The sequence below is a fragment of the Morone saxatilis genome, unplaced genomic scaffold (genome assembly GCF_004916995.1).
Source record: "Morone saxatilis isolate NCDOM2014 unplaced genomic scaffold, NCSU_SB_2.0 Contig0, whole genome shotgun sequence".
Taxonomy (NCBI): domain Eukaryota; kingdom Metazoa; phylum Chordata; class Actinopteri; family Moronidae; genus Morone; species Morone saxatilis.
In genome coordinates this window covers 17,520,432-17,533,119 of record NW_023339650.1, presented here as the reverse complement: position 1 = coordinate 17,533,119, position 12,688 = coordinate 17,520,432, and the positions used below count along the sequence as shown (strand labels likewise).

Below are 12,688 nucleotides of genomic sequence, written 5' to 3'. Positions count from 1 at the left end.
TCAGCCTGAAGAATAAACTACTTTGGCCGTGAAAACCCCCAACCAAGTGCCAGTGTTTGGTTCGTCCCTTCTGGGCTACTATAGAAACATGGTGGATCAACGTGGTTGCCACAGAGAGTGGCCTGCAGCATTTGTAGATATAAAAAGGCTAATTTGACTGATGGAAACAGCTCCAAAATTACTACTTACTATTGCAGAATCTTGATTCGTGCATGGAAGTATGTGACATTACCATTTTCCAACTAATGCCGCCCTCTTGGAACCAATGAGAAGGCTCATATTAAGAGGCTAATTGAGAGGAAGTTTTTCAGGGCATTTTATACAACTTTATGGTATGGTCCAATGTGCAGCACTAGAGTGACATTTTTCCCAAAATGAAATGTAATTTATGAAGAGAACATTTCAACTTTCAACTAGGTTTAACAAAAGTGCTCTAGAATTGGACCTACTTGATGCTTTAGAAAAGACACAGCTGTGCCTGAATACAAATGCTTCAAGCACAAACACAGTGAGTTCAGGCCACCAGAGGAAACTCTTGAAGGGAGCCATTATTTGACAGATGTATGAAAGTTCACACAGCTCCTCATCCATCAGGCCTTTATCAGGGAAGGATGAGTTTAATACAGCAACTGCCCCCTTTCACCTTCAATCTATCTGCGCAGCTCTGTCTTATTGCTTTAGTGATCCATAGGCGCACGAGCAACTACGCCATTTGCCGAGGTAATTAGAACCCAGAGATTGTTATGCAGAGTGGTCTCTATCTGCTAGCATATCTAATTGTCCATTAGAGGTGACAAAATTACCATCACAATGGCTTTAATTCAGAACGTGCTTGGGAGAGCATTTTCAGACATTTTTAGATTGGCATAGCCAAACGCCCCCTCAACAGCTTTTGTCTCCTTGTTAAAAACCATCGGCATACTAACAAGGGTATAAAATGGACTCCGTCATGGAAATCACAGGGATAAATAAAGGAGTGCTGCTTTTTTTCCACCATACCCCATTATTTTAGTTTGACTCTGTGTGGCATCCTGATAAACAGTCTAGTTTTATATATGAAATGGTAATCGCAGATGATGGGACTTGAATGTGTAAAAACAAAGTTAATGTGATGATAAATCAGTGGTCAGAGAAATTGATTAGACTTAATTTTACTTTGTGATTTTCTCTGTTTTCATAGTCAGCCTTCATTCTGCATCTCTTTAAGGTGCCTTTTCATCTATATTCTTCACCAAATCACTGATCTTCTTCTTCTTTATCCACATGCCCTAAGACACCTCAGATATACCTCAAATCGCTCAAATCCTTCCCATTACTGCCCTTTTATAAGTCCTCCTGCTGAGTTCATCATTTTAGACCTTATCATCCCTCCTTCACCTATCCAACTCTTTGTTTTCTGCTCTTTCAAAGACCAAGAGCCATCTATTCTTTCACAGTACCCTAGGCATTATGTCTTCCCTTCAATCCATCTCTTTCTAGCTCTCTCTCTCTTTCTCTTTCCACTCTACCTTCACTCACTGTGCATTAGCCCAGGGCCCTGTTTTCTCCTGTGATCTATACCTTTCCATGGCAGTATGTCTTATTAATACAGCCTCCTGCCCTGGGCACAGCCCTAACCCAGCCTCACTCCAGGGAGGCTGAGATAGGAGGCTACACACTTGAGTGAGACAGAGAAAGTGAGAGAGAAGGACCAATTTTATACACCGATCAACCATAACATTATGACCACCTAGGCACCCTGACTGGTCTGCAGCTACACAGCCCCATATGCAACAGACTGCGATGCACTGTGTGTTCTGACACCTTTCAATTTGAGCTACAGTAGCTCCTCTGTTGGATCAGACCACACGGCCTTCGCTCCCCCACGTGCATCAGTGAGCCTTGGTCACCCATAACCCTGTATCTAGTTTACTGCTTTTCCTTCCTTGAACCACTTCTGATAGATATTGACCACTGCAGACTGGGAAAACCCCACAAGAGCTGCAGTTTTGGAGATGCTCTGACCCAGTCGTCTAGCCATCACAGTCGCTCAAATCCTTATTTGCCCATTTTTCCTGCTTCTAACACATCAACTTTGAGGACAAAATATTCAGTTTGTTTGTTATGTGATTTAGTGTGACAAAGACAAAGTCCTTTGATTTTTTATTGCTCATTTTATGGTGATGTCAGGGCTATACTTTTTTGGTAAAATGTCCTTAAATGAGTACTCCACTGACTTAACATCACACTCCTATAACACTGCTGCTCTCACAATGAACAGTTTAAAAAAAAGTGCAAAAGTACTCTCCAAGACCTGTACACAGACTTTGATGTGGAAAAGTTGTTGAGTTCCCCTTTAATTTAGTAATAATACATTTTAGCTGTGATGAACATTTTTGAACCTTTCTGTGGCAGATTTTGTAGATGGACAGGAGACAGGGTTCTATGTTTGTATTTCAGTGGTCCGTGTACAAGGCTATTCTTTCCACTGCAATGATATTTGATATCGGATTATCTAACCCCTTTATTTGGAAGTAAAACTGAAAGTGAAATGCCTGCTATTATGAAGAAAACTTGGGTAAGTTTGGGTAATAAAAATAATGTTCAGACAATCATATGGGTCAAAATGCCCATATGATTGTCTGACAGATAATGTTTCTTTCCAAATTAAACTTCTTCCTAGAAATGTCACCCTGTTCCCAGGTCTTAGAAACTGATAGAGTTGATGGCCAAAACTACTAAATACAACTCACAAAATATTTAAATTGTCCTTTAAATTTAGTACAATCTCTACACTCTGATGCTCCACTAGGTCCTTTCCCTCACCTGGGAAAAAAAACGTTTTTTTTCTGGTACTTCAATGACTTCATTGTACTGTAGGCTTCATTAACACTTCAACCAAGCCTTTTTGCTTCATTTGCAATATGACAGCTTAATTAGAGAGACAGCATAGTGCTAGAAAGACTAGTTAATACTACTTCAAGGAAAATCAACTTTAGTATTTCTTGAAGTGAAATTACCCTAGATGTTTTTTCATCGTTGCTCACTCTACTGTCTTCTCTATCTACTTTATACAGTCCCACTTAACCCTTACTTGAAGACAAAATTGTAGTCACATCATTCAATGCATTCTGAGCATTCAAAGTTCTCCTGAGTGTGTGGTGTTCCAATTAAGAGGGTTAGAAACACTCCAAGAGAATACTGTGAGAGTCCTCAACAGCCATGTTCTGATAGAAGACGTCCTAAAAAGCCTGATGGGTTAGATTAGTAAGGAGAAAAATTACTACTTATATCTTTTGCAATTTCTTTGACTCATATAATATAATTTACCTTAGGAGTAAGTTTATATCAAGCCTAAAATGTAGACTGACCAAAGAGGTTACTTTCAAAAATGGAAACAAATAGAGACAGACAAAGAATGAGATAAATAATTTGGACATCACAGTAGGTATTTAAATACTTTCTAAATGGCCCTAAACTCAAATCCTAACCTCCACATAAAACAACACCATGTGACTACAAAACACTGTGGGGGGATTGGAATTGGTCTTACGGACTATATTATTAGCTGTGAGGTGAGGCAGGGTTACAGTGGTAAATTCTGGATTTTTCTTGTTGGTTCCAGGTCATTTGTCCATGCCCACGGCTGCAGATGATGACTGGTCTGATAAAAGCGACACGAGGGGGAGAATTATGGTGTCTGTCTCCGGCTAAATAAAATCTCCAATGCAGTAATACAATTTCAAACGTTTGCCACCTGGCTTAGATATGTGGTAAAATATAGGCTTATAAAAAACTTTAATTAAATTTCCAATAGTAGTTTCATTCTCGTATCTTTCTTGAAGGGGAATTCCACATAATAGCTGTGTGTATTTTTCTATACTATTGCAAAGCTGCTCTTGCAATGGCACCAACTTTTCTAACTGCAAGATAAATGAGCATACTAACAAATGAATGGCAGAGCAAACAAATGAGCAAAATCCTCAAGTATGAACCTGCTGACAAAATATGAAACCACCCAGGGCTACTGCAAACCTGCTGCTGGCCAGTTTTCACAGTGGAAGCCATTTATGTTTATCAGGGATGCCAATCAGTGTTTGCCTGCTGGCTTCATTGCTGCCTCTTTTGCTTCATCATTAAGGTTGAAAAAAAAACACAACATGGCACATTGCCAAGTAATTTCTGTTTCATGCTGGTTAGCTTTCCCAATACAGATAATGTTTTCTATCTGTCTTATTATTAGGTTTACTTGGACCTTGGATATCTTAACAACAACAGGGGTCAAAGCAAAATTCTAACCTTAAAAGAGCTATTGACATTCCTCGACCCTTTGCATTACAGCTTTAACATCAGGGTCCTGGCTTCAAAATCAGAATACCTCTTTTTAAATGAGACTGATTCTGACACATCATTCCACCATCCTAAAGTAAAACCAGCAAAAACAATTACATTTATTTCTTATTATGGACTGCAAAGCATTTGCACAAAAACACACAGAAAGCCAACAAGTCAGCCCCAAAAACGAAGGACATAGCAAAAAAAAAAAGGTAACTATATAACAATAATAAACAGCTCAAAGATGAGCAAAAAAAAGGTTTACACCCCAGTAATAAGGTGCATTTAAGAGGCATCAAAGAAGAATAACTTTTAAATATGACATGGTAACATCATGGATGTACTGTATGCATGGCCAAAGACCCAAGATGTGTGTGCAGATCGACAGACTGAAAACTAATAATCCCCACACTGTGAAATGTTCTGTGAACATAATAGAGAACATCTATTTTAACAGCAGTTTCCATCCACCCATTATCTATAATAGGTTATCTATATAGGGTTGCGGGAGGCTGAAGTCAATCCAAGCTGACATTGGGTGAGAGGTGGGATATACCCTGGACAAGTTGCCAGTTCATTGCAGGGCTGACATAGAGACAAATAACCTGGTGATCTATGTGGTCAGATATCCTTATAAGTCTATTATCTCTGAAAGCAGTTGAGTAGAGCATTTGCTAAACATTAAGTCTTCAAAAACTCACTCACTGCTCATCTAACTCCATATTTCTTCCAAGATGACTCCCAAGGGAGTCCCAAGTGTTCTCAGAAACACTCCATCAACTTGCTTTTTGTAACCTGTAACCTCAATTTGCAATTAATCCTTAAGTCATTGTGTCATTGATCTGACTCACTGCCTCTGAGGTGACGGTCATTTCATCCAGCTGTTTATATACTCCTCATAAATCTATAACATCTGCCGCTGCTTGATTCACAAGCCACAGTCCTCATGTGCTCTAGCATTTTTTATCCCTTGTATGTGTGTTAGTGTAGCAGTGTTGTGTTTCCTTGTGTTTGCAAACCAATCATTGAACTTGAAAAGACATGCCGTTGTTTATAATAATTATGATCATTAGGCAGGCCAGCGCCCGTAAAATAACAATTATAGCAATAATAATAATGACAATAGACATCACAGCAGTGAGCAGGCTCTCTTGTTTGGCCAGGAAACGCAGTTTCAATACTATTATACAAGCTCTCAAAGGAGTTACCTCATTGGAGTATGGACATCCATATTTGAGTTATTTGTAATAATTATTCAGAATTCTCAAACCAAAGCATACAACCAGAACATCTACAAGAACATAATGCTTGCATGTGGATTTTTTCATTCATTCCTAAACGAATGTGTTTGCAGAATTGCTGTTAACAGAATTATCCAGCAGGCCTCTTGCTGGGAAGGGATGCTCACAGCCTTTCTGCTATGTTACACAAACACAGTTAAGCTATGAATTCTCAGTGATTAGACTGCTAAAGTGAATTCAAAGGATTGTAAGTCCATTTCATGGCTTAGACGTGAATGCCACGTGCAGTAGGAATTATAGGGATGTGGATTGTAGAAGCTCTTGCTGGATATTCAGCTGCAGTAGAGATGTGTTGGTCTAAACAAACTGTGGTAGCTGCTGCAGAAATATTCCATCCTGCATTTACTGTATTTATACCTCAACAACATAAACCTTAATTAGCTGACTTTAATAGCTAGCATAACTTTTGTTATCAGTATACAGATCTGACTTGAGTGCAATTTAGTCCCTACTTGAAGTTCTGATCAACAGCTTTTCTGAGAATTTTACACAATGTGGAGCTGTGCCATTGCTTCTTCATGAAAGGAAGGAACACAATACAGTACAATCAAAATGAGAATGATAAAAGCTTTCTCTTTTGTCATTGTAAGAAAGGAGCAATCTAATTTTGGCAAAATTCTTAAGTTGGACAAAACCTGACTGAAATAGCTGTTTTTCAGTTTTTGTTGCTCAAAACTTGGATCAAAGATGACATCCAACTCCTCAGATGTTGCCGTGACGTTAGCGGCTAAGGAGCTAAGAGACTTTTTTACTATTCTACCGTGGGTATTAAAACACTGAACATCAGTTGTTGTGACAGTTTGTTTCAGTCAAAAGCCAAGTTGCCGCATCACTTTCTGGAGGTTGAAAGGGACGGTAAAATTCGAGTCTGTGCCAAGACTTCCTCTCAGATTAAGCATCAGTCAAACTTCCTGTAAAACTGGGTCATCTCAAAAGAGGATATTTGCACCTGCTGCTTCATATAATGTTAGCATTTTACAAAGGCTGATCGTCTGTGACACTCAATGAACACTGGATACTAACAATGAGCGTATGAGCTAATTTGATATGTCTCATTGGTAAGAAAAAGACCCATTGCAGAACTCCATTAACAAATGACATTCACATCATTACTCATGTTGTGTCATGGGAGCAGAGCTATGAAAAGTCAATAAGGGAGTGAGACAACTGGCTAATCTTCTCCAAAGTGATTGCTTTACATAAACATTAAAGATGAGAGGTTGTGCATCATTCAGGAACGAGGTAATTCTCCGACATGCACGAAAGAGTGTACACACACTGACAAAGCAAACATTACTATGCTTCACTCTTATCTAAATCACAGTCACAAGTCCCTCTCAAAGTCACGGCGATAACACTTTTAGGTAGTCCCAATTGGTCGACCATTTTACAAATGGCTCCCCCTTCACCATATTTAACAAACATCAGCGGGACAAGAGGCATCCTGGAGCTGCAAACAAGAGGAAATGTGGCCATTAAAATGGCAAGCAGCTGCTCGGAGTGCCTGCTTCGTGCCCCACAGGGCTGACTTCACCTTGGTGCTGTGAGAATGATGTTGATGCTGTGTCTGTTTAATTCAGATGGAGTGGTAAAAAAAGGGCATTTGTGAGATATCAGCGGTGTCTGCTAACTGTGCAATTACCTAACCAGGGAGAGTAACAGTGATGGCTTCAGAACATGAATAAGTACTGATGCACAGTGAAGTTGTTAATGCAGCTTGGATACTTTGATAACAAGGATAATTTAGATTATTTCAACTTGGGTATAATTTGTTGCTTTGGCCATCGATTCTACTGGTTATGGCAACATTGTACTCTCAGGTTAATTACTGAGACCTGTGAATGTGTCAATCAGACAAGAAACAAGTTTGCACTTTACTTGTAAAGATCTGATTGCGTTGGTACTGACCTCACTAATAGAGTATCAGCCATGATTTACCTGATAAACATGAAATTCAGCTGATTTGGCAATGCAATTACAAAACAAAATGTTTCCGATTTCAGTTTATATTCATTCAGTCACAATGGGTCCTTGACTCTTGTTTTTACGCCAAATAAATCCCAGGCCCCCTGTGACCTTACATAAAAGCAACCCCAATGACTTCCATACAATGAGATGTACAGATTTAAATATGGTATAAAGAGAACACTAGTATCTGATATGACGTCAGTACTGTCAGATACCCATAGAGTGAGATATTGGAAATGGAATTGTGAAAGAAGAAGTTGGATCAGTGCATCCATAATTTATTTTAACATAAAACTGATTTGAAAACTACCTGAGTGTCGGTAATAATCCCTCAGTAGGAAAACTGTGCATCTGCACAACTATGGTAAGTATGGTAGGTCAAAGTTGAAACCTTAAAGTTTGCCAATAAGTTTTCCATTGGCCTTCGTTTTTTTTTTGCTTTCAAATAAATTTGGATAGGGCTGTTTTCAGACACACAGCATCCCTGCAACCCCCAGCAAAAAAAGTCAGGGTTGTACTTCAAAAAAGAACCTGGCTCAATATTTCTCCACAGTACAATTCCACGTAATCTGGGAAGATGCTGCACTGGACAATGAAAGGCATGTGTGGATTTAACAACAAGTATTATAGTAATAGAAACTGCTGTTCAGTGTTTTGGAGACTGATGAGCCTTCAAACTTATGGACCTATCGGATTCTTGGGTCGTATTTTATCGTCTCGCTGGTACCTGAAGCACCCAACATAAACAAGCATTTTTCAACATGGCTGTTTCCTTCTTCTATTTACTAATTTTGCAGCATACTCTACGGTGTTGTTAAAGATAAGAATGATAGCCAAAACCACTATTAATATAAATATAAATAAAATATATAAAACCCAATTTGTAATAAACCAAAAATATCCTTTAACATGATTAGCCATAGGCTGCACAGGCATGGATCACAGTCTCTGCAACCACTGTGAGTAGTAATAAAAGAGCACATAATGACACTTAAGTGCAGAATATATTTCAGCTAATACTGTTGGACAAGACATGAGGAAGCAATTTTTTCTGGTAAAAATAGCCTAATATATGATCATTAAGGGTTCTTGAGGTTATATTCTCCAGGGAATTGATTGATAGGTGGAGACAGCCAGGGGAAGGGAAAACATAAAACCGGGCTAAATTAGGTTTTAAAAAAATTCAATTTCAGCCCCCAACCGGGGAAGCCATTACTGCAAATCCTATTGACATCCCTGAAAGCATGCAGGTTGTTCGAGCACTGGGTCTAGTAAAAATGGCACACTAACGAAGACAAAATAATCCGCTGATGGATCTCTCTCCCTCTTTCTGCCCCTTTCTCTACTCCTTGTCAGCTGTATCTAATGATACACTAAAAATACCCGAGATCAAGGATGGTACTGTCAACAGCACAAAAAGGAAGAGATGAAAGAGCGGACAGCCTTTCTAATGACAAGTCGTTTTAAGGCTTTTTGTGTATGAATGGATTATGACTAAGCGCTTATCTGTGTACATCTTATGTAACAGTCTTCAGCTAAAGGAATATTTTGTAAAAATAATTAATTCATTTTCATGAATCATAATGATCCTATGTACTCCAACCTCTCTGTTGGTGTCAGAAATATGCCTCTAATCATTGTTTGAGCTTTCACTGAGAACATCGAAGAACAGATGTTACCTTCCAGATGTGTACAGTAGTATCACAGTCTGTGATGTTCACCAAGTCTCAGTCAAGCGCGATCAGTTTATTTACTGAGTTTATTTAACGTTTGTGGGTCACAGCTAGCAAACGCGACAGATAAGCCACATGAGAGATGTCTCATCCTTAAGCACATATGGGAACCTGTAGCTACAACAAACACTGACAATCAGGCCAGACAATTTTTACCCAGCTCATCATCTGAGATCCAGAGGAATGGAAGCTTCTTGTCACTAATAAAATAAATATGGGTTTTCAGCGTTCTAATTACAGCCAATCACAGAGGGGACGGCTTTGAGATTTCAGGATGTGAGGCGAAATTTAACAGCTGTGCCGTTTCTAGGAGCCATCTTAGATCCTGTGATTGGAGGAGACAGCTTCGTCGGGCACAAGAGAAGACAAAATCCACCTCATTAATCCTTCAGCTGTACAGATTCCTCACATCTTGGAGCTGTGATCATTTTCTTCAATGGCGCACTGAGACATGTGCGGCTGCATCAAGTCGCTGTTTTACCTTGATACAAAATAAAGTATATAATTTTTCCTCCAATTGGCTCCCTGTGGTTCTGTGAGTGTTTATACTGTCACAGTCCTATTAAAAAACAAGCCTTTGAAATAGGTGGTGATGAATTGTAACAATAGCAGCATCCACACGCTGTCATTGATCACAGAAAAATGAGGGTTGTGGTTACAGGTAATTGGGTAGCTATTGAAGCATATGGGATAAATCGTTTGCAGGGATGTCACACAGGAAGGAGACACCCACCCACCCACACACAAACACACACCTAATGTACAGAAACACAGAGTTTCACAAAGACAGAGGAGGGACAGATGGTGTAAAAGACAAGAACAAACAACAGTCATCATTTCAGTAAATACTATGTTTGCTGTTTAAACTGTGGTGTGTTATTTTATGAAGCTAAAATAAGAAATATATCTTTAGTTGCAATATTCTTGATATAATAAATCATATAGGAAAATACAGTCAAAATACGTACATCAATACCCTTAATAAGTGAAACAATTATTACCATTTCTGAAACTGGTGTTTAAGCTGTTAAGCTGAGTATTTTTGTGTCACAACACACAAATATTTTTTGCAGATATAAAAAATACAAGCAAACCACTTATGTCAGTTCCTTTTCTGGAGCAATATAAAGCTCAATGTAACTTTCTCTGTGTTAGGGTGTCTTCTTCCTCCGAATGCTAAGCACTGCCCTTCTTGATTCTGATTGGTCAACAACTGGTAAAGAGGACATTCATTGGCCAGCAAAACAACAGAAAGGAAATAGGATTTTAGGAAAGCATTAAGAAGACTTAAACAACTAGGCAGCAGGGAGAAATAGTTCATAGGTGTTAGACAGAAAAAGGTGCTATATGGATGGAGGCCCAGTATGTGCAGTATTCCTACAGTTGGGATGTAACTGTTGTTCCTGCAATGTGTGAATCAGAATATTTTAAAACAACCTGACATTTTCAACATGTTCAAATTCAATAAACTGTGCAAGCCTTAAAATGAATAGGATTACTTACTGCTTATCCATTTGGCATTGGGGTCATGAACCTTGAAGTCTTTTCTAAAAAGGTCTCCAACAGTCACCTTGCCCTTGAGAGCCAGGCGGTCATCCTCACCTGCAAAAGGAAGCAACCACAGCGTTAACATAAAGAAAACTCTGCAACTCCTCGTGTATCAATTACAGAAACCCTTGTAGGTTTTTCTTTCCATAACATGCTGGAGTGAGTAAAACAGTAAAAATGCTTTGTAAGCTTTATAAAGCCTCATAATGCAAATTAAAGGCTTCACAATGATTGCGGTTATAGGGAAATATATTTAACAGGACAAAAATAAAGGGCATAATAAGTTATAAATAATGCTTCACGTCCTCACTACTAATTTTATATAATTTAGAGCTAAATGTAACCGATCAGTATCCTGTCATCCTGTTCCTAGCAGCTCTGTTTCAGATTTAATTGCCACATAACATAGCAACTATTATACTGTAGGTGGCTCATCCGGCAGCTGGCAGTACATCAAAACCAGACCACAAGTGTTATTGTTAAAGTTTGAGTGATCGTATCATGTCATCACAAATACCATGTCTGTTAGATCGATATCCAGCTATAAAAAAGGGCAGATTTAGAAAGTTTTCTCTTTAAAAAGTAAGAAAAATGAGAAGCAGCTTGTTCTGATGAGAGTATGTGGGTTACATCAATATTTGATAGTTAGTCATTAGTAAAATACTTTTACCTAAAGCTGTAATGCTACAATATATTTTTATGTGTGACATTTATAATAGATTCAAAATAAACAATTTAATAACTTTTGAATTGTTATATAGTTTTTTTCTTGCTGCTTCTGACAACACGAGAACAAATAACATCCTCTTGACACGTTTTGATTTCAGCCTGCATCTTAACAACTTTTTCCCGCAGGCTGCAACTGTTCACCTTTAAAAGAATAAAGACTGCAGCTGAGACAGAGGGAAAAAAACACATGAGTAAAAATAAGAAAGCAGAGAATCGTGTTAAGTCCCTCAGGCCTTTGATTAAGACTAGTGCGGCTTCTGATCATCAGGCCAGACATCTATATTTACAGCAGATGCCTCCTGCAATTCATTTCAGCCTAATTTCATCCATCAATGCTCATCATATCATCTCCTGGCTGCTACATAATATGACTCATTTCACCTCTGTATACGTGGTGGGAGGATAAAAAGAAAATGGCAATATGTCAGGACATGCTTTGTTTTGCAGGTTTCTTTTCATAATGCCTTGTTGTTGAAAGGCTCCATACAGATAAAGTTGCCTTGAATTTAGCAGGAACATTCTCAGCCTGAAGTTTCATCGTGGCAAGTTTTGGTTTAACGTTGACTTAAAAAGGTCTTGCTGGATTTAGTCTCCTGAACAGGGACAAGACAGTTGATGCACATTCGGTTGCGAGGAGGATCAAAGCTGTGATATTTTAGCTACAGGACTGTCTTTCCAATGAAGTGAAGTTTAATCCCTCTGCTTAACCTGTCTGTGTCCATGCTGCAGCTATCAATTTATATGTGAGGTGATTGTTTGGCTGCAACAGCCATTTCTTATTTTATTCTACATATATATATAATGGAGACGAGTGCAGAAAGTAAAGCAGGATAACAAAAGAAAAAAAAAAGAAAACTTTATAATAAATATTCAGTATTCAAAGGTTTAACTTTAGATTTCAAAAACTGAAAATAGATTTTCTTTCAAAACATTATACCTACATCAATGCTACATGTAATAATTTTCTTTAATATGAGGCTAATTCGCCTAAGGTACGTTTGAATTATGTGTATGGTATCTGAGCTTTTTTACTTTATATGTTTTTCTTACCCTCACTCAACTAATGGCCAGATTTTATGTATCTCTGGTATAACT

General features: G+C 38.4%; 1 protein-coding gene across 2 annotated transcripts in view; it reads right to left on the bottom strand.

Annotated features, from left to right (window-relative positions):
• dpp6a (dipeptidyl-peptidase 6a) overlaps positions 1–12,688 on the bottom strand; it is a 122,746-nt gene that overhangs the window by 29,024 nt on the left and 81,034 nt on the right. For both annotated transcript variants that reach the window (XM_035682104.1, XM_035682114.1), the window contains exon 3: positions 10,820–10,918. In XM_035682104.1, coding sequence (XP_035537997.1) covers positions 10,820–10,918 — 99 coding nt within the window. The remainder of the gene's footprint in view (positions 1–10,819; positions 10,919–12,688) is intronic.